Source organism: Fukomys damarensis, unplaced genomic scaffold, assembly GCF_012274545.1.
Source record: "Fukomys damarensis isolate Sample0158 unplaced genomic scaffold, DMR_v1.0_HiC HiC_scaffold_33, whole genome shotgun sequence".
NCBI lineage: Eukaryota > Metazoa > Chordata > Mammalia > Rodentia > Bathyergidae > Fukomys > Fukomys damarensis.
The window spans coordinates 21,977,268-21,999,546 of record NW_022900945.1 but is presented as its reverse complement, the minus strand read 5'-3'; the positions used below and the strand labels follow the sequence as shown (position 1 = coordinate 21,999,546).

The 22,279-nt window shown below is 33.6% G+C and overlaps 1 protein-coding gene across 3 annotated transcripts in view; it reads right to left on the bottom strand.

Moving 5' to 3' along the window:
- The window catches only part of Pkn2 (protein kinase N2), a 74,243-nt gene extending 64,953 nt beyond the window's left edge, over positions 1–9,290 (bottom strand). For all 3 annotated transcript variants that reach the window (XM_010636670.3, XM_010636671.3, XM_033758175.1), the window contains exon 1: positions 8,973–9,290. In XM_010636670.3, coding sequence (XP_010634972.1) covers positions 8,973–9,204 — 232 coding nt within the window. In that variant the 5' untranslated portion in view covers positions 9,205–9,290. The remainder of the gene's footprint in view (positions 1–8,972) is intronic.
- Between the last annotated feature and the right edge of the window lie 12,989 nt (positions 9,291–22,279).

Sequence of the window (22,279 nt, the reverse complement as noted above, 5' to 3'; positions counted from 1 at the left end):
TTTTACGCATGTCTAAATTACAGTAAAGCACCAGAGATGAGCCTAAGAAATCATATCTTTATACACATTTAACCAGTATAAATTGTGCTTTTAAGATAGACTGTGCACAGGACTAAGTCTTTCAATGAAACATTTTTGATGTTTATCTACATACAAAGCCCTAACTACACAGCCAGGCATGAATGATTTTATACTACGTAGCTTCAAGATAACCTTTCGATAACATTTTTCTGTCAAATCTATCTTCAGTTGAACAAATTTTCTATTTATGAGAAATGCAACACATTTGCCTTCCTCCATGCTGTTATAATGGCACTACTTTCTGCAGAATAACTTTCCTAACCATCTCCAGTCTAATTAGATGCTCATTCTAATGTCTTTAAAATTTACTTTCTTCCACTGCAATACTGTACAATAATATTATAATGATGTTTTCCCTCAAAAACTAAGCATCTTGAGTACTGGTACTTGTTCACCAACAACCTTGAAAGAGTGTATGTAGACTATCTTCTACTTTTCAAATGAGAAAAACAAGGTCTAGCAAGGTTCCAAGTGGTATACAACTACACAGCTATGTAATGGTCTGCCTCTGTTACTTTTCTTGTTGCTGAGACAAACTACCCGACACCCACAAGTTAAAGGAGGAAAGGTTTATGTCAGCTGTTTGTAGAGGCTTCACTCCATAGCCAGCTCGCTCCAAGGAAAGACAGCAAGGCAGAGGGGCATCTCAGAGAAGAAACAATTCATGGCTTGGTAGGCAGAAGTCATCAAGCAGCAAGCGGCGAAGCAGCAGCAGCAAGCAGCCTTTTATTTAGTCAATCCAGACTATAAGCATTTTGCATAGAGCCACCCACAGCCAGGGTGGGGCTTCTGTCTTCACAGAATCCATACAGGCTCATCCAGAACTATGCTAATTCAAATCAGTACACTAATTTAGCATCACATACCCTTACTAGCACTATAATACTCCATAGACAGCCCCACCTATGAGTATATGAGGCTTTAAGGGGACATGCAGATAGATATAAGCCATCACACGGACCAGCTGGACATCTCAGATCATACAACTTCTGGTCTTCATTTTATATCCAGCTTACTGAGCTAAATATTCACAGTGGTAGTATTACAAATTGCATATCTTCTTATGGAACAAGGCTATGTAATACAGTAAAAAAATTAAGCTAGTGATAGTGGTACACACCTGCAATTCCAGCTAGTCAGGAGGCTGAGGAAGTAGGATTCCAAGTTTGAAGTCAGCCAGAGAAACTTAGCAAGACACTATCACAAAAAAAGCAGGGAGTAGGGGTGTGACTGGGATACATACAGTTCAATGGTACACAGTGTATGAGCCCCTGGTTCAAACCCCAGTATTGAAAACAAAAGAAATGAAGAAAAAAGGAGGAAAGATAATTTACATAAATCTAGCCAGAATAAATTAAGTAATATACTGAAAACACCAGCTTGCTATTTACTCATTTTTTTAACCAACCTCCACCTCTGACTCTCTAAAGTTACTATTTACTGGTCAACATTTTGGTTTTCAGTGATTACTAGGCAGTACAGAGTTGTGGGAGAGTGTAACTACAAAAAGATAACATGATTTTTCTGGATAAAAATAAGATTTCTGGGGCAATGAAATTATGTATTATTCCTTTCCCTGATTACTGGTGGTGATTAGATAAATCTATCTTAAAATTCATGAAATGGTACACCAAAACAGTTCATAACTTCATTCAAATATGTTGAACCTTAAAGTGAGAAATTCAACCAAAAGTAAGAAATGTATAGAGGTTACATAACTAAAGTTGACCACAGATTTCACATTTGTTTTTCTACATATAAAATTCAACCATAATTTCCATGTCACATTTAGGTAGAGAAGAATGATTTCATAAACTACATCTTAAAGTCATTAGGAAACAAAATACCCTTAATATAGCCACATTTTAGAAATTTAGAAGAATTTACTATGATTGACTAAAAAAGGATCCCAATACTGTTAAGTTTCATACTAAATGTTTCCATTTTGGATATTCCAGATACTAAAGAAAAATCTAAGTCTGGTGGGGTTTGAGAAGATAGAAATAAGAAGAGATACATGAAATAAGGTGAAAACAGTAGGGCGGTATACTATACAAATTATTAGCTATATTTAAACATAAATTTTTTTTTCACTTTAGGGATAATGACTCAATTAAGAGACCAAGATTCAGGAATATTCTTTCTCAAATATTTCCTGTTGGGTTCTTGAGTACAAACTAAAGCTGAGACTACCAGGTCATTTTATAGAGATGAGTATTCTTTCTCATAAGGTACAATCACATTCAATTAACCTTATCTTGGTAATTTCTGTGTGGGACAATAGTATACCATGAGACTATTCTTGTTCTAAAATTTTATTTTATTTTATTTTTATTATTATTATTTTTTTTGGTACTAGGGATTGAACTCGGGTCTTTGTGCTTGCAAGGCAGGCCACCAAACCACTGAGCTAAATCTCCGGCCCTAAAATTTTATTTTAATTGACAAATAATGATTGTATTTACTTAGGTGTGCAATGTGAGCTTCTGTTACACATAAACATTGTAGAGTCACCTAAGCAGGCTAATTAACATGTCCAAATACCACAAGTATTTAGCATTTCTTTGTGAAGCTTTTAAATCCTGTTAGGTACCTGAAATTTAACTATGGTCACCATACTATACAATAAACAACAGACATATTCTTCCTAAGATTCTGTACTCTTTGACCATTTAGCCATCTTCCTCCACCCACCAGCTTCTGCTAACCAGCATTCTATTCTTTACCTCTGAGGCTGACTGTTTATAAATTCCTTATAAAAGTGATGTCACTTAGTATGTCTTTTCATATGTACCTGGTTTATCTCACTTTGCATAATGACCTCTAGGTTTATCCATAATTGTTGCAAATCATACAATTTCTTTTTTTTTAAAAAAAAAGTTGAATGAGTATCCAGTGTATTTTAACAGGATCTCACAGTCTATCTAGTCTAGGATGGCCTTGAACTTACAATCCTCCTGCTTCAACCCATGGGGTACTGAGATAACAGGTGTATACCACCATACCTAGCTATATCATTCTTTAAAAATGCCTTTGTCCTTTGACAGGCACTTTGGTCGTTTACATGTCTTAGCTATTCTGAAGAACATTTTAATGAAAAGGGAAATGTGGATCTCTTTGATATAGTGATTTTAATCCCTTTTGATATATACTCAGAAGTTGAGTTGGTTTTTGCAGTGCTGAAAAGTGAAGTCAGGGCCTTGTAAATTCTAGCAAGCCCTCTACTACTGAGCTACATACATCCTAGCCTTTTTGTTCTATGCATATAGTTTTATGAGAAACTTCCGTATTGTTTTTGAAACTAGCTATATTAATTTGCAATATCGCCAACAGTACGCAAGGTATTACAAGGTTCCCTTCTCTCTACGCCCTTGTCAACATTTATTTTTCAATTTTTTTTATAACAATCTAACAGGTATAATGTGATATCCCATTGTGGTTTTAGTTTGCATTTCTCTCATGATTAGTGTTATGTAACTCTTGTACTTTTCTAATAACTATTGGGGTCTTTTGCTTATTTTTAATAGGATTATTTGTTTTCTTAACACTGAGTAGTATTAACATATTAACATTAATCTCTTACTCAGTACATGACCTGCAAATATTTTCTCTCAATCTGTGGGTTTTCTCCTTCCACTGTTTCCTTTGATGTGCAAAGGAAAAAATTTAATTTGTTAGAATCCCACTTGTCTATATTTGCTTTCGTTGCCTGTGCTTGTGAGAACTTACCCAAGAAATCACTGCTCCGATCAATGTCATGGAGCTTTTTTCTCTCTGTTTTCTTCTAGACACTTCAGTCTGAATTTTTTTTTAGGTTTCAAAATTTACATTTAAACTTTTAAGCCATTTTGAGTTTTGTTTTTTTTTTTTTTGGTGGTTCTGGGGATTGAACTCAGGACCTTGTGCTTGCCAGGCTGATGTGGCACCACTGTTACATCCCTAGGCCTGGGTTGGTTCATTCTTGTGCATGTGGATATCCAGTTTCCCCAACACTACTTACTGAAGAGGCTGTCCATGCTGAATAGTCCCTCACACTATTGTCAAAAACTGACCATAAACGTATAGAATTCTGAGTTTTATCATATTCCACTGGTTGATATATTTTATGTCAATACTATGAAGTTTTAATACAATTTTATAATTTGATATACAGTAGTATGATGTTCCAGTTTTATTCTTTTTGCTCAAGATGATGGTTCCATACAAATTTTAGGATTTTTTTTTCTATATCTGTTAAGAATGACATGGGGATTTTGATAGGAACTGCACTGAATGTGTAGAGTGCTTTGGGTAATATGGACATTTTCGCAATATTAACTATTCCGATCCATGATGTTAGGACATCATTGCATTTTTTGTGTCATTTTCAATCTCTCTTATTGATGTTTTACAGTTTTCTGTGAATAGATCTTTCCCCACTTTAATATGATTTTAATTTTTTTATCCTATTGTAAAATGGTAATATTTTCTTCTTTTCCAGCTTGCCATTAATGTGTATAAATTACCACTGATTTTTGTGCTTTTTAAGTATGTTGATTTTATATTCTGCAAATTTATTAAATTCTTTTATCAGTTTTAATAGATTTTTGGTGGAATATTCAGGTAATTCTATATACAAAATAATGTCCACAGAAAAATTTCACTTCTTCCTTTTTTGTTTGGATTCCTTTTATTGCTTTTTCTTGGCTAACTGCAACAAAGCTGGAATCTGTCTTGTTCACGATCTTTTAAGAAAAGCCTCAAGTGTTCACCATTAGGTATGATGCCAACTGTTGGCTTGTCATATAACATCCTTTACTGTATTGAGGAACATTCCCCTTATATCTAATACGTTGAGTTTTTATCATGAAAGGAAGCTAAATTTTAACAAATATTTTTTCTACATTTACTGAGATATCCATACAGTGCTTGCCCATCATAGTGTTTTAAAATATTATAGAAGACCAATAGGAAGCACAGAGTGTCCTTGACAATACAAGAACATGAAATAATTCATCTCCTACTACTCTGAAAAATAACTGGACACATCTCTTTTATAGTCATAGTCTCAAATGATTAGGCCATAATTTTATACTAAAATAATTCTTATTCTACAATAATGAACTAATGCTTTATAGATATTAATTGCTTCAGAGGCAAACTAAGAACAAACATCTTCTTGGACAGTAATCATCAAACAATACACACCTAAATTTTGTCATTTACAGTCACTCGAAGCAGTCTCATACAACAGAAACTAACCAAACACCTTCTGCTATAAATCCACTAGTACTTTAAAGAACTAAAAACAAAAGAGGATGCCCTTGAATCTTCTTGCCAGATCTAATAAGTAAATATACTTTGCTTACCTTAAAACATATAATGTAAAACATCTAATGTAGACAGATCTAAATTACTGTCAACTATTCTAATCTTCTATGGCGTTGTTGCTCTATTAATGTTTTCAAATCACTAAGGAGAGGGAGGCTTATAACCAAGTTGTGTGACTATTCCATTTGCAAAGAGAAACACCTCCTGCTGGGGGCTTCACACATGCAAAGACAACTTAAAAAAAATAAATTCAGAATTCAGCCAACTTGTCAAATTCATTCCAAACAAACCAAAGTATTAAGCAGCCACAAAAGAAAGCTATTATAAGCCAGGTGTAGTGGAGCAGGCCTATATAATCCCAGCATGCAGGAGGGCTGAGGCAGGAGGACTGCCATGCGCTTAGGGCCAATTTAGGACAGCCTGCACTACAAAGCAAGGCCCTGTCTCAAAAAACAAAAAACAGAAATAAAATAACAACAAAAAACTACAAAGCAGTATTACATGTAACATTTTCCCTCCGATTATCTGAAATCAGTATTAAAAATGGTCAGAAAAGAAAATTTTTTACTTTCTCCTAAAACTTTTTTTTTTCTTTCCCAGCACCAGGGATTGAACTCAGGACCTTGTTTGTAAGGCAGGCATGGCACCACTGAGCTAAAACCCTGGCCCTTTGTTTTTTGATACAAAAAACACTATATAATTCACAATGGCCTTAAACTCATCATGTACCCAAGGCTTTCCTTAAACTTGTAGCAATTCTCCTGCCTCAGCATCCCGAGAGTACTGGAATTACAGGTGTACACACTCAGCTCTAAAACTCATTTTCAATTTTGTTCCCTAAGTTATTTAATGTTTTAAGTGCCACTAAGGGCTAAGGATTTGGCTCAGAGGTACTGCTACCTACCTCAAAAGTTCAAGGTCCTAAGTTCGATCCCCAGAACAAAAAACAAACAAACAAAAAGAAATAAAGTGCCATAATAAATTATGACCTGATAATTATACAAGCTAATATAAAATTATGATTTGCTTTTTCTTTTTTTGAGCTGTAATACTCAAAACCAAAAACCCACGTTCTAGGTTCTATAGTATGCCTAGAAAATAAGATGAATGAAAATATGTCTGCTCTCACAGACCAGTTTAGTAAGTAATATAAACATATATAGAAATAAATTGCAATGCCACATAATATAACAAATAAAGTAGCACAAGGAAGACAAACCCAGAATGTCAGAAGGTTTCATGGAAACATCCATACTGGATTTTCAGGGAACCCAGGAATTTGACAGAAATTAAAGGTTAATTTTTTTCTCCCCATTACCCAAGATTAAACTTGGGACCTTGCACTTGTGAGGCTGGCAGCAGAGCGACTGAACTAAATCCCCAGCCCCAGGTCAATTTTTTAATGTAAGAAACTACAAGAAAGACAAACTTAATCTAAAGTTAAAGAAGGCAGATCAGTGGTTTCTGAGGGTTGGGGGTGGGGTTTGGTGATCAGGGATCAGGAATGGGAAAGGATATGAGAACCACTGAATTTATGGAAAATATCCTGGATAGACTGTAGTGATGGTTACCTGAGCATATTATATACATTTGTTAAAGTAATCAAACTGTATACTTATATATTTATCATACATAATTTATACTTTAATAAAATTCATTTTTAAAAAAAGCAAATGGACTACTTGTTTCTAAAAGTCTTCTATATTTCAATGAATCATAAGGTAGTTATCAGGATTCTGTGAAGCAGAAAAGTTTTCTCTAAATAAACAGAGTTTAAGGCTCCAGTACTGTTTCTTATTTTAGAGTTCTCCTAAAGATGTAATGTGCAAAATATGTAGAGCTTGGCAGAGTTCCAAACACAACAGGCTATTTTTGCATTTATATAATATTGCTACTATAAACAGCATTTTTATAATACATTTTCCTATTTATAATATAATTGTTTAATTTGTAAGAGAATGTGATATTAGGATTCAGAGCTCTCTCTAGTTGGCTTGACAATTCTGAGCAAGTTAATTCATATCTTTGGGATTATTTCAATTTTAAAATAAGAAAGCTGGTATCCTATTTACTTTGCTTATTGCTGAGACAACATATTCGACACCCAAAGTTAAAGGAAGAAAGGTTTCTTTAACTCTCAGTTTGAAGAAGTTTCAGTCCATAATTGGCTGGCTCAAAGGCAGGGTGGCATGGCAGACGGGCATTGCAGAGGAGAAACATTTTATGGCAAGCAGAAAGTAGCAAAACAATAAGGTATGACCACAGCTCTTTCTATCCCTTATATCTTATCCAGACTACTTAGGAGAGGCAGCACTCACCAGGAATCAATTTCAGTATCACACACTCTAGATCCACTTACCTATGAAAAAGCACATCTATGACTGCATGACTGTACCCCCCCCTTGGGGGGTACATCTAAACATAAGCCATAAGTTGGTTTCTTATGATTTATTTCATTTAAAGTATTAAAACATCCTCACATAGTTGAATCTACATATAGAACCTCAAAATAAAACCCCTAAGTCTCAGAAGTTGAAAGTGATATGTAAAACTTATATCAAGTACACTGAATATTAGAAGTGTTTTCTCCAACTTAAGATGTTAATTAATTTTACTTATGATCTATTACTTCTTATAAGCTATTCATTCAGGTTCTTCTAAAATTTCATGGTGCCAGGTATCTTAGTTTATTATTTAGACATGTTTTCACTGCAAATGAAGAAACACAGGGTAATAGAGATTAAATATTGTGCTCAAAATTTTTTTGCAAGGACAAAATTGTTACAACAAATGTTTCCTACATGACTTTTGCAGAAAACGTTATAGAAAGAATTTGATGGGTAAATACTAGCCAAAATATAGTAAAATATTTAGTTGGAAGGCTATACAATAAAAAATAATACTACTTGTAGGGAGAGGGTCTTTTTCCCTTTTTATTTTCTGGATTATTCAAAAATTTCCAACACGAATCTGTTGATTCTATTATTTAAAAATAAGCCTGGAATCATAGATTGTATTTCCCTTTTATTTTCTATACTTGCAGAACAAAAGTTTTTTTCAATTTTTTCTTCGTATTAACAATTTTTAATTTCACGTTAATTTTTTTAATAAAACTGTGTATCTGACAGTTTCATGGTTAATTTAGTTGCTTAGAGCACAGTAACAAAGGTTACAGGTTTGATTAATTATATCTGCAAAGAATAAAAATATCCCTTGTTCACAGAATGCACTTTTAACTTTAGTCATCTGGAAAACTTGTGTTGCTAATCACAAGAATGAATCAGGTAAAAGCATGTGGCTGACTCAATATAAAACATTAATACTGGAAAATAATTCTAATGTCTACTGACAGAGGATAAGAGTGTATGTATACAGCAGTCACTCATCTCCAGGTAAATGTTTTTCCATAGCAATCAACCCATTCCTCTTCTAAATAAATATAAATAAGACCTTAAACAAGAGTTTGTTTTTAAAAAGTCTTTGTACTTTTAGAAAAGCTAAAAATGGTGTCACAAAACATAATTTAAAAATATTATATACTTGATTTAGTTATTATATAAACACCAAGTAAAATACTATACCTGTAACATCTTCTGGATCTGATACAACAATATGTGCATTCAATTCCTGTAGCTTGTGATGTAGTTCTTCTAACTTCTTATTTGATTTTTTCAAAATGTTGTCTACATAAGCCAAACTTTTTTTATCTGTTGTGACTTTCCTTAGATTTTCAGCTCCTTCTTTGATTTTCAGTTCTTTCCTTATCTCTCTCTTGATTCGATCCTTGATATCATCCAATTTCTGTTGCACCATTGTATCTGAAAAGTCTAATTTCTGAACAGCGCTCACATTCTCAGAAAGTAGAAGTGTTTGGGAATCCCCCTACCAAAACAACAACAAGAACAAAGATATTAAAGGAAAATTAACTTAGGAAAGTTAGCTGCTTAGTAAAATATACAGCTTTAAAGATAATAGTGTTTTTAGCATAAGGAGATCTTAATTATACATTTAATTCCTCAATAAAGAATGGTTTACTAATTTACCTTTGTTATAATCAAAACCGTTAATTCAAAAACTGCCCATGCACTAAGCAGCATCATTACTTGATAAATTTATAAAGATAAAATAAGCACAACATATTTACACATAAAGACATCTCAGGGTTGGATAATAATAGTGGATTTGATAATCTAAAAACTCAAGTTAGATTCCAACTCCAACACTGTGAACTTTGGTGAAGTCATTTAACCTTAAATATTCAGTTTAATTGTAAAAATTAAATACTATTAGCTACCTTTTAGAGATAGTAATAATTAAAAATATTAAAGGGGAAATTAAAAATAGAATTCTTGGTTCACTGTAGTCACCTAATAAAGGTATTATTAAATTAGGTGAGTAATTTTATCTTGTGCAGTGGGCATGTTTCTGAAATGCCAGCCCTTGGAAGCTGAGGGACACTTCGTTTCAGGAGTTCAACCAATCTAGGCAATGCAACAAGACTTCTCACAGAGAAAACAAAAAATCTCAGAATGGCAAAATAAAATGATACCCATATGGCCATTTTTTAATGAGTCAAATTTCAGTTTGAGAAGACTATCAGATTGCCATGCATATGTTTAAGAGTCAACTATCCCAATTGATAATTTGATTGACATTATTATCGGAAAATATCTCTAAGTTATATCATAATAAAAGCCAAGATAATACCAAGTAGTTATTAACCTTAAAATGAAAATCTGTAGGTATATTTAATATATATTTAAAATAGCCGAAGTTATCTTCTAGTTATCTATATACTTTTCACTATTTTATCCATCACTGTAATAGTATTCTTAATTTTTAAAAAAAATTCTAAAAGATGAAAGTAGTGATGTTTACCTCTGGGAACAGTTGAATTTGTGAAGGACATAGAAAGGAAGAAGATATATTTCACTGTACAGCTTTTTATGCATCTTTTAAAGCATAGAATTAATTAAAAATTTTTGGCTAATTTCTTTGGGAACTCATCACACTCATATAAGTTGTTTATAAATTGTTGGCAAAATACTTTTTATATCTAATTCTTGATTTCTAAATAATATGAATTGTGCAAAATAGTGGAAAATATGAGCTAAAGAAAAACATGGGTTTTTCTATTATTGGCTTACATACCAACTTAACCCTGTAATCACAAGCACATTATATAAAAATGAAATCGTTAATTTCTATGAATCTGTTTGTAACGATTCATGGCTGAGAATTCTATTGAAGTTCAGACCAAAAAAAAAAAAGGTAGAAAAAATAATGCTTATATGTATAATTTCCAAGTTTCATTAGGTTAAGAATTCCCGGAATACACAATGTACGCCTTTTGGCTTTAAATTCTCATTTTTATCTATGCGGACATAGGATGAACTTTGACCTAGGACAAATGTTATATAGGTTTTGCTGTAATGGAATTCCAGTCCTATCATTTCTTTAGTTTTCAAAGTTTATGAATCCACCTTTTATTAATTATTAAAACAGTAACAAATATAACTATCACAAAAAATAAAATTCCACATTTCTGTCTAGTTTCATGAAAAGCAAACTGATATAATACACAAAAAACAGTTTAATACCCTTCTTCTAGTTATATTTCAATCCTTATAAATTTATCAGAAACATTACACAAAATAACAAATTTGTGCCTTACACTATGTACTAAGCCACAGGCTCTCAAAATGTCTTAATTTATGGTAACCTCAGCATCTCAGTAAATATTTTTCTTATTCCCCTATAGACCAAAAGAAGTACCTAACAGTTTAGTTAACAGAGTAGAAAGGGACAAATAATACTTATGTTTTAATAACTTAGTCACTTTCTGAAATAATAGATAAATAGAAAGAGAACTATTTTTTTAAATAATCTTTGCTTATTTCAACTCCCACTTTTTTCCATTTGCTCCCTAAATTCCTGCCATATTAAATTATGCACATTTACTAAGAGACCGCTCTCTTGGCTCATTTGCAATACATGCTGTGTTTTTGAGAAGTACTGCCTCTCTTTTGATCTTCAACTAAGTTCCTTCTTGGTCCAATTATCTTTTATTTTGTTTCAAAATTCACCACAACTTTTTCTGGGAAAGATCTCCTACCCAGTCACCTTCTGTAGGATATAGCTAAATGACTCTCCTCCATCCTCCGAATCCATGGATCTTATTTATTCAAGTAATTAACCCTTTTATTATCTAATCATTCAAAAGACTCTGAACTACTGAGGGCAGGACTTGTGTGGCAGATTAGTATCTTTTTAAAATTGTTTTGTCTGTCTGTGTGTGTATTATGTATGTATGTATTTATTTATTTATTTTGAGACAGGTATGGTATGGTTTTGAGTTCAGGCTGGCCTCGAAGTCACAGCAATCCTCCTGTCTCAGCCTCCCAAATGCTGGAATTACAGGTATGTGACACTATGCCTGGAGATTTGTCTATTTTTAAAATGATTTAATATTTTTCTTTTAGAATTCAGGAAAACTCGTCACTGCCTAAAAACTTACACTACTTCCTCATTCTCATAAATAATGCTTGTACTCCAGGAAGCTCACAGGGAAAACTTTCAGTCACTACAATAGTTAGGTAGGAACTAAATATGGTTAGCATCTTTTCTTCTTCCTTTCCATAGATCTGATATTTTAGTAACCATGTTTAGTAACCATTTCAACCTTTTGTTGTGACATAGCTCAAATGCCTTTTAGAAAAAGGAATACACACAACATAATTTAGAACAAATAAAGGCCCCTTGACAGCTAAGGTTCCAATATCACTATTTTTCTAAAAATTTTAGTTGAAAACTTTAAGATATTGGATAGTATAATTTTCTTACATTTGAAACAACTGAAATAAAATATCTGATCGATTAAATTATGCTCCTATGCTTAAAACAAACAATTACTGCAGATCATAATGTCAGGAGTCATTACTAGACAATGAAATAACCTACTATTGACCTGGATAAGTTAAATTAGTTGTCATCAGGAAAATAAATAGCTGCATACTCAATGACAATGTTTACTGATAATCTTTTCAGTAGATTCTGTTACAGGCAAAAGCAATTATCTGCACTATGAGTATCCAACAATTTGGCTTGTGTGAGCCATACTATGTGAAGAGAAAATGTCTTGGGCTGCATATAAAATATGTATTATAGTTATGTATGTAAGAAACACAACTCTATTTTTAATATTTTTATTATAACAGTAAAAGAGGGCAACATAACCCTAGTGGGATATTTGAACTAGTTTTTTTGAAACTAATGCATCAATGTCTGGTTCAACAGAAGAGGTTATAATTCTTAGTGAGTTCCCAAGGTGCTTGTCAGAAATTTTTTATCTAATTTTACTGTGTGTGTCAACCTTGAAATAGTTGTTCACAAGTGTACACATTGCAAAATGGGAATAAGGTTTAACTGTCAAGTGAGGGATATTTTTCTCTGGGAGGATAAGTCTTTAAATTTTTCTTTGAATTCAATGTAAAACCGTAAACACATATTCCAAACTTAATAAGCTTTTTTTTTAAGTATTAGCAATGTTTATATGTAATTATAGCAATATCATGAGCAAAAGCTATTTGAACTTCCTATATTACTACTGCTAAAAAAACAATTTCAATTTATTAAATTATTTCATAAAACAATACAATAAGCCTTAGTTTAATAATCAAAGAAGAAAACATGTTTGCTTAGTACCAATAAACATGTAGATTGAAATACTATGATTCAATACTATTACCATTTACTTGTCAAACTGAAGTAACACAGGGACCAGGGATTTAGCTCAGTGGCACTGTTCTTGCTTCACAGCATAAAGTCCTGAGTTTGATACCCAGTACCAAAAAAAAAAAAAATTTAACAACCCACATACACTTCCATTTCACAACTCTATTTGGGTTCAGCCTGGATAACATAGCAAGTTCTTGTCTCAAAGTTATAAAACATAAACAAGAAACTGGGGATATAGCTCACTGTAATGGCTTTGTATTCAATTCTAAGTACCAAAAGGAAAAAAAAAAAAATTTTCATGCTTCTCTCCCAACAGATGCCTTTCTCATCTTGCCCCCCCACCACCCAAGGGCTCAAACTCAGGACTTTGTGCTTTCTGGGCAGGTGTGGCACCACTGAGCTATATCCTCAGCCCTTTTCTCATGTTTTTAAAAAAAGTAAAGCTGGATTTAACTTCTAATAACAAACTCCCCTTTAATTTTTTAAATAAGAACAGAATGTATGCAGATGAGAAATGAAAAAGAATGCCAAAAATTAATCCTAAACACAAAACTAAGCTTCTATCAACTATGTAGGATTTGCCAACAATTATCTGTATTAAGTCAAATAATTCCACTATCTTTTATTTGTTTGTTAGTTTGTTTTTTGGTACTGGGGAATGAACTCGGGTCCTTGCGCTTGCAACGCAGGCCACCGAACTGCTGAGCTAAATCCCTGGCCCCTCCACTCTCTTTTATTATTGAAATCATAATTCTAGCCATTGCATTACATTCAAACTGATCTAACACATGGCTGTTAACATTCTTTCAGTTTGTCTTTCTTATGGTCTGTTTTTCTTGTTTTTTACTATCAAAATCTACCATCAACAATTGTTTAAAAATTAGTTCAACAGTTTTTATGATCAATCCCATCTTCCAAGGTTTAGTATACTTTAAAATCATTATCATCTGTCTTCCTAAAGCAATTATTCAGAGGGTCAAATCCAAACATGAAGAAATCACTGTGAAATAAATACTCTCAGACTCAGAGAAATTAAAATTAAGTAGGTTTAAAGTGGCTAAATAAAAGGAAACCTCAATGAATTAAAAACAGTAAAAATTACATGGATTTTTCAAGGGAACCAAAATACATGAAAAACTCAATGAATACATTAAATAGCAGGTTAGACAAAGACAATTTGTATACTAGCAGATAACTGAGGATATTACTCTGAACTCATCACGCAGAAATAAAAAGTAAAAATTCTGAGCAATTAAGAGTCCTGGAATATAACAGAGCAGATTCAAGATCTGTGTGACATCAACTCCAGAATTAGAGAATAAAGATAGCACAAAACCACAATATAAAAACAAAAAATAAGTAACTGAAAAATTTCCAGAATTGAAAAATAATTTCTTAGACTGAAAGGTCATAACAGGTTACAACAGAAATATTTACCAATTTTAACGTATGAGTAAATTACATTTAGATTGACAATAAAACTTCTTAGTGGCAACAAAGGGCCCAAACTATCAAACTTCTATAGGATTTTTACCTTTTATCTTAAGGTCTTTAAATATTGCTAAGCCTCTCTAAAAAACACCAAAAATATTCTTTTCAAAATAGTAGCATTCTGAGAAAAATTACAAATGGACTAAAACTCATCTTCCACTTAATAATATTCTTCTGCATATTAACTACATATGTGTTACATGCATTAATGAAAAATGTTTCTATGACAGAAAAGATTACATTTTGTCATTTTGCCTATTAAACTGACAATGATTAAAAAATCATGTTAGTATTAACTAGCCATGGGACAAAAAGATGGCCTTCATAAAAATAATGTTGGAAGCCAGATGTGGCAAACACCTGTAACCCAGTTACTTGGGGACCTGAAGCAGGAGAATCAGAAGTTCAAAATCCAGACAGAGATAAGGTGAGAACCTGCCTAAAACAAAAGGGGCTGGGACTAGGGATTTAGCTCAGTGGCACTGCACCGGCCTTGCAAGTGCAAGGTGCTGAGTAGATCCCCAGAACAGGGGTGGTGGTGGTGGTGTTGGTGGCATTGTTCAGTATAAGACTATCCCTGGGTTCCACCCCTGTACTGTGGGGGAGAGAAAAAAAGACTTGAAAATAGATAATAAAAAAAAAAAGTAAAAATAATTCCTTTGACCTAGTAATTCTAATTCTAGAAATGTAAGAAAATTAGAACTTACTGTTATATAGAATAATCAATTCAATAATACTTAGATTAATCATTAATATGTGCAAGGTACTGGACACATATTTTCTTACAAAGCTTCTAAACAATACAACTTTAACAATAGGACATACTATGAGAAAGGAGAAGTATAGGATGCTAAATGTTGTAAGAAAATAACTAAGTTGTCTAAGGAATAAAGGAAAATTTATCTTATTTATGGCTTTTGTTAATCCACAGAAGTTGTGTACAGTCTGATATACGACTATGTATTCCCAGCTTTATTTCAAATTATGTTTAAAATAACAACAGAAGCCAGGCATGGTGGCACACACCTACAAATGGGGATGGCCACGAATGAAGGTAGCTTGGGCTACAAAGTGACTACAAAGTGAGTTCAAGGCCATTATGAGCTACATAGTGAGTCCCTGTCTCAAAAAACCAAAAAACCCAAAAAAAAAAAAAAGAACCACAAACCAAACAACAGCAACAACAAAAACCCATGAAAAACATTAAAATATTAACAGTAATTATTTCTGGGTTAAAAAAAAAGAGGAATTTTTATTTTGCTCTTTAGAGTTTTCCAGATTTTTCCTCTAGCAATAAAAATTTCTCCACTTTTTAGCATATCTAATAAGGAGGAAAATATCATTCAAAAGAAACCAAAAATAACACTCACTTTCCTTAAATTTTTGGCAATTGTAAAAACTTATAATACAGTCTACTTGCTATTTACCTGTGTTATTTATTTATTTTTTTTGGTACCAGCGATTGAACTCGGGTCCTTGCGCTTGCAAGGCAGGCCAATGAACCACTGAGCTGAATCCCCAGACCCTACCTGTGCTATTTTTATTCAACACAATTCTACTGCAAGTGATAAGACTACATATTCTACTCTAATTAGACAACATAATGTGCCAGCCAAGCATTTCAAATATGCAAATGTGTTAATATGGATTTGATAAATACAACTACTTTTTTTAAATAATGAATTTTGGTATTAGGCTAAAATATAAATTGACATTTCCAACTTTCTGTATTTAAATAAACTAACAGTAAAGTTAAGAAAAACAATGAAATAAGAACAAGACCAGATTCAAAGAACAAAATGAAGAAAACGTCTGTCACTTGTGACCAAGTACTTCATTTGGGGAGAGACAGGAAAGGATGTTTACTCCTCACTGGCAAAGTTCCCAGAGAAGAAGTGAAAAAGCTGTTTCTTTCTCTACATTTCAGAAACATAAAACAGTCTGACTTGAGAGATGCCAAGAAATGTTGGAGTACCATGAAAACTCACCAAGCACAGTGATTCACATACCATTTTAGCTAGAAGGAATTTCAAAAATTGTGTAGCCTAACTCCCTTTAGTTTTTAGAAAGGCAGATTCAAAGCAGCTAAGTAAGCAAGTAGTCTAAGATCACAAAAAAATTCAGTGACATGCTTTCCTTCAGCACAGTAGACTCATGATTCCTGGTCTGGTGCTCTTTTCCTGCATACTACCTTCTTAGAGGGGGTATTTGGAATACTCGTTAACCTACAGTTGAACTATAACCTGACTGAACTGACTTGCATTAATTTATGGCCACTACCTTCTGTAAGTCAGGGACATTGGCAAACACATTTTCTCTTCCTACTTTCACTCTAATCTGACCAAGAGAGGGGGTGGGAGCACAAGAATTAAGATATGTTATGTATATGTACCAACCCCCCACAACAAATGTAATCATTGTGTGCTGCGAACAAATACTAATACAAAGTTAAAAAATAGTTTTGCCCTAATCCAACCTTCTGTAAGGGAGAAAGAAGGAAGAGTACCCTTGACCAGAACACAAACACAAAAAAGTTTTAAATACCAATGCTCTGCCACAAGTTATACAAGCATATTTCTTTCTCCCCTCTTGCCCATTTACTCACCTGCAAATGGGGGCTGGCTTTCCTATAAGTTTTAAAAATACTTATTCAAAACATTCACTGAATACTAGGTAACAGAAAAACAAAGATGAAAATAACAAGATCGTTCTTTTTGAGGTATTCAATTTATTAATGCAGACAGATATGAAAACTAAACATGATGTGTTTAGACATAAGCAAAGCCTTCACACAAATGTATGTCGTACCATTCATTTTGAATAGAAAGCTCAGTTAGAAAGTAGTATCAGCCCAGCTTGACAGTGCATGACTGTGATCCCAGCACCTAGGAGGCTGAGGCAAGAGGAGCTTCATGAGTTCAAAGTCACCCTGGGCTACACAGTGCATTCAAGGCTAGCCTAAACTATACAGTGAGACCCTGCCTTTAAAAACAAAGTAGTAGTATGACAGAAAGAAGAAACATTTGGAACTAGACTGGCCATCTGGCCATATGTAAATTTTGACACTACAATCATGCTAAAGCTCCATTTCCTGATCTACAAAATGAAATTATGGTAACTACCTTGACTGTATTACTTTTTAACTCTTACATCCTCAGGTGATTACAATGCCCAAGACTAAGCCCTACAGGAAACAGTTTTATCAACCAGAATGGAGTGGCACCTTGGTACTCACGGATAGTTGGTTCTGGAAGGTGCAAGGAGTACCAAAATGCCAAGTGCCAAATTGTTTTGGCTGGAGAGCGTAGCAAGTTACAAGGAAGGCAATTGACTAAGACAAATTCTAACTTGACCAGTACAGGACAAAATTTTCATATCAAAACGGCTGAGTATAAAATTCAATGAGTTTCAAAATAATGAGGTGACTATACAGTGGTTATATGCTTATCAATTTTTCTGCAAATCCAAGTAATATAATCTAGTTAAAACAAAAACATGACCCTATATTTAAAAGGGCTTTCATCTAGTGAGGAAGACAAGGCAACATTAAAAATTGGTAACATCAATGAAGGAAAAGAGCTAGACTAAAGAATGAATAACCCACCCATGATTTACAGTAAGATGTTAAAGAAAGCCTCTCCAAGACACTCTGAGGAAGTAATGTTTATTCTAAGACTGACAGATGATTAAAAGTATACAAAAGAATAGAAAGGTGCCGTTGGTTAAAGAATTAAAACAAAAAATTCGAACTGTCATATTGTTGGTTCTTGACAAGATGAAGAGACTTCTTTCTCTCTGGTCTTCCCAAGTATAAACACGCTGGAGACACAATGTAACAGATAATCCTAAGAATATGAAAAGTACAATGAAGAAACAGACCAGTTAGGGACTTCAGGTTATCAAAAAGACAAGGCAGTGAATTCTAAGCCAAATGGACAGGGAAGAGGGAACCCCAAGAAAAACCTTTCTTTGGCCAAAGAACCATGAAAGAGGGCAGCTCAGGATATAAAGCTTTTTGATACTACCAACCTTTCTCCAGCAAGTACCCTGGATGTACCCTAGAAGTTTCCTACCTTGCTGGCAAAGGGGATACTAAGTGGAAACTTGGATTTCCCACTTGGTGTAGTAGTAGGTGGTTGTTAGTGTGGTAGTATCAAGTTTCCCAGAGCATTCAGAATTCTTCTACCCTTGCCTGTAGAAATGTAGTGAAGCAGCCTAAACATCTGCTCTCCATCTTGCAGAAGGAGAGCTCAGAATGGAGCTCACTTTCGCCATCAGTGAAGAAACATCAGCAGAGATCAAGTGAATAATCTGGTCCCCTGCAACCTACCCTAAAGTAGCAAAGGGCACATGATTTTTCTCCTCTACCAGGAAAGCATCAGTAAAGATGGACTGGTGAATTGACACTCCCACTTGGCAAGAATAGGCAGATGAAGATAACATTCCCTTATCTTACCAATAAATGACCACAGATACCCACTCCCATATCCAGCAGATGACCCAAGGTGACACTCTAGTCTAACTTGAATAACATCAATAGACACAAGAGCAGATTCCAAGCATTTATGGCCCACCTGGTGGTGGCATGTGGTCTAAGAAAGCAATTCCCTACCTTCAAATAGTGTATTACTGGTGAAGACCAAGTGGGAAGATTACAATTCTACCAAGCATGTGTAGATTTACCACCTAAAGATAAGGATGAGGGTAAAGGTGTAAAAGGAAGATTATGAGACAGAAGAAAGCTGGAAAAAATAATTCTTTAAACCTGCATAGAAAGCCTTGGGCAGAACCAGGGCCTGGCAGAACACATGAATCAACATTGATTTGAGAAATACACTACAATCATGAACTTAGGTTTTCAGAATAGGTTCAGAATACACAAGCAAAGTAAAGCAGAATATCAATTCAAATGTCCTGAAAAGTAAATTATCATTGGATTCACAGGCCTCAAATATAGGCTAGAAAGAGTGGCTGCCTATTACAATAGAAGATTTAAGTATAGTTCATAATATAGAAAGTGTCCAGGATACAAGTTTCTAAGACAGATGCCAACCCTAAGATGACTCAGACTGAAATTAACTGGCCATGATTTAAAGCAATCATCATACAACACCAACAGTTATGAACACTTTTGAAATCAATGAACAGCAACCCTCAGCGAATAATAGAAGATTTTTAAAAGAAGGAAATCATGGAACTAAAAAACATAGTAACTAAATAAAAAAGTACACTGGCTCACTGGATAGGCTTCCTAGTACACTGAAGATGAAGGAAGAAAGAATAAATCTGAAGACAGACCAACAGAACACAACCAATCTGAATAACAGAAAAGAAACAGAAAAACAAAACAGACAAGGCACAGGAATCTGTAATACCAAGAGATTTGAATTTGTGTTACTAGGATACCAAAAGGAAAGAAGAGAGCATGTAACTGATAACATAAGTGAAAAGGCGATGGCTGTTAAACTTGCAAAATCTGGTTGAAAGGCATAAACCTACAATCTAAAGCAGCTGAGAAAATTCTAAAAACAATAAAGCTGAAGACATCCAAAGAAAACAAAGGCAAATCAGACTGAATTCATAAAAATGATAAATAAAACATTTTTGAAAGCAGCAAAAGATGATGTACTTCTCAATAGAAATTGTAGGAGCCAGCAGAAAATGGTTCTGCATTTTAAGTGCTGAAAGAAAGAACTATTAATTCTGAATTCTATACCCAGTGAAAATAACCATAGGAATTAAGGGGAATTCAAAATAGTCTAGAAAGATAAACTAGGAACATTTATCACCAGCAGGCCTATTCTTAAAGAATGGCTAAAGAAAGTTTTTCAAACAGAAAGAAAATGTTAATTGTTTCAAGTTTATAACTTCAGAAACATAAAGTAAAAATATGGCTAAATGTAATAGATTAACATTCTCCTTATGAAGTTTTGAAATCTTATTTGCAGTTGAAGCTAAAAATTGTATCATCTGATAATGTGCTGAATGTAAGGGAAATAACTATTTTGAAATATGGACAGAAAAGAGGGAAAATAAAACAAGACTTCTACACTTCTCTAAACATGGTAATATGTATGTGATACATTATCAAAGCATAATATCGAGAGGAACTACAAAACAAACAAAAAACTAAAGATATACTAAAAGAACACTAATTAATCTAAATGTAATTCTAAATAATGTTCAAGTAACCCACAGGATGAAAACAAGAGAAAGAAACAGGAGACAATAGAAAACAATAACATAGAGTTAAACCCTCATATCAACAATTACTTTAAACACAGGTCTAAATACAAAATTTTTTAAAAAAACAGGTATTAGCACAGTAGACTGAAAAAATACATCAGTCCCTCTTTATACGCCAACTTCCCTTATCATGTTTAATTTAACCACATTTAAATGAGGTCTGAAAATACCAAATGGAAAATTCTAGCAATAAGCAGATTTCTGTCACACACACACACACACATACACACACACACACACACACACACACACACACAAATATATATGTATGTACGGCAGGATTTCACTGTGTAGCCCATGCTGCCTTTGAGTTTCCAATCCTCTAGTCTTAGCCTTCCGATCACAGGCATGAACCACTACATAACTTTAAATTGCACACTACTCAAGTAGTGTAAGACAATTTCATTCCATCCCACTCTACTCTATCTGTTGCTCATCATATCTATAGTGTATATGTTACCCACCTGTGAGACTCATCTTGATTATTAATCATCAGCGACCCTTACAATGGACCCAAAGCACGAGAATAGTGATGCTAGCCATCTGGATATGCCAAACAGAAGCTATAAAGTACTTCCCTGAAGTACAAAGAGAGAGCTTATCATAGATAAGTAAACACAGGAAAAAAAATAGTGTCTACAGGGTTTGGTACTATCTATAGTTTCAGGCATCCTCTGGTGATCTGAAACTTATTTCCCTTAAATAAAGAACGACTATTATATACTATATTCTCTTGTCCTCCATATCCAGTTGGATGACAAACATTACCTTACCCACCCTTCCATTCTCTCTGTAAGACCTCAGATACAGTCTCAAAATCAAAGTGTTGGTGTGAAGTCAGAAAATGAGTAACTGAGATCTGGCATTATTCAACTGGATATGCAGGATAATATTTTCTTCTAAAAAGTCCAAGAAAGAAATACAATTTTAATAAATCGTAACTTTGAGGCTGATCTTTGGCTCAAGTAATATATGTTTCCATTTAATTTTCCTCAATCTTTACCACTAACTCAGTGACATTTTTAGAACGGTATATAAATTCCTAGTGTGATTCTAGTTTTAACTCAAAGTTTCATTATGGCCATTTTTAAACCTTTAAATAACTTTTGCTTTAATGGTGATTTGGACTGCACGCTTCCTTCTTCCCTTCGTTATACTGGTTCAGCAGTAAGTGTGATTCATAGATCTCCTGAAATTCCTTAAAGTTTCTCCTCTGTATTTTAATCTTCACAAGGCAAGAAAACATTTTCATTATTATGAAATATTTTGCCCAGTATACAACTAAACTGCAGAATAATACTTTGAATATAGTGAGTGCTTAGTTAAATATTCGTCAAATGAGAGGAGAAAGAGTTGTTCCCAATTTATATATTGCTGAGAAGTAATAACTAAGAAGAAGAAGAAGAAAAAAAAA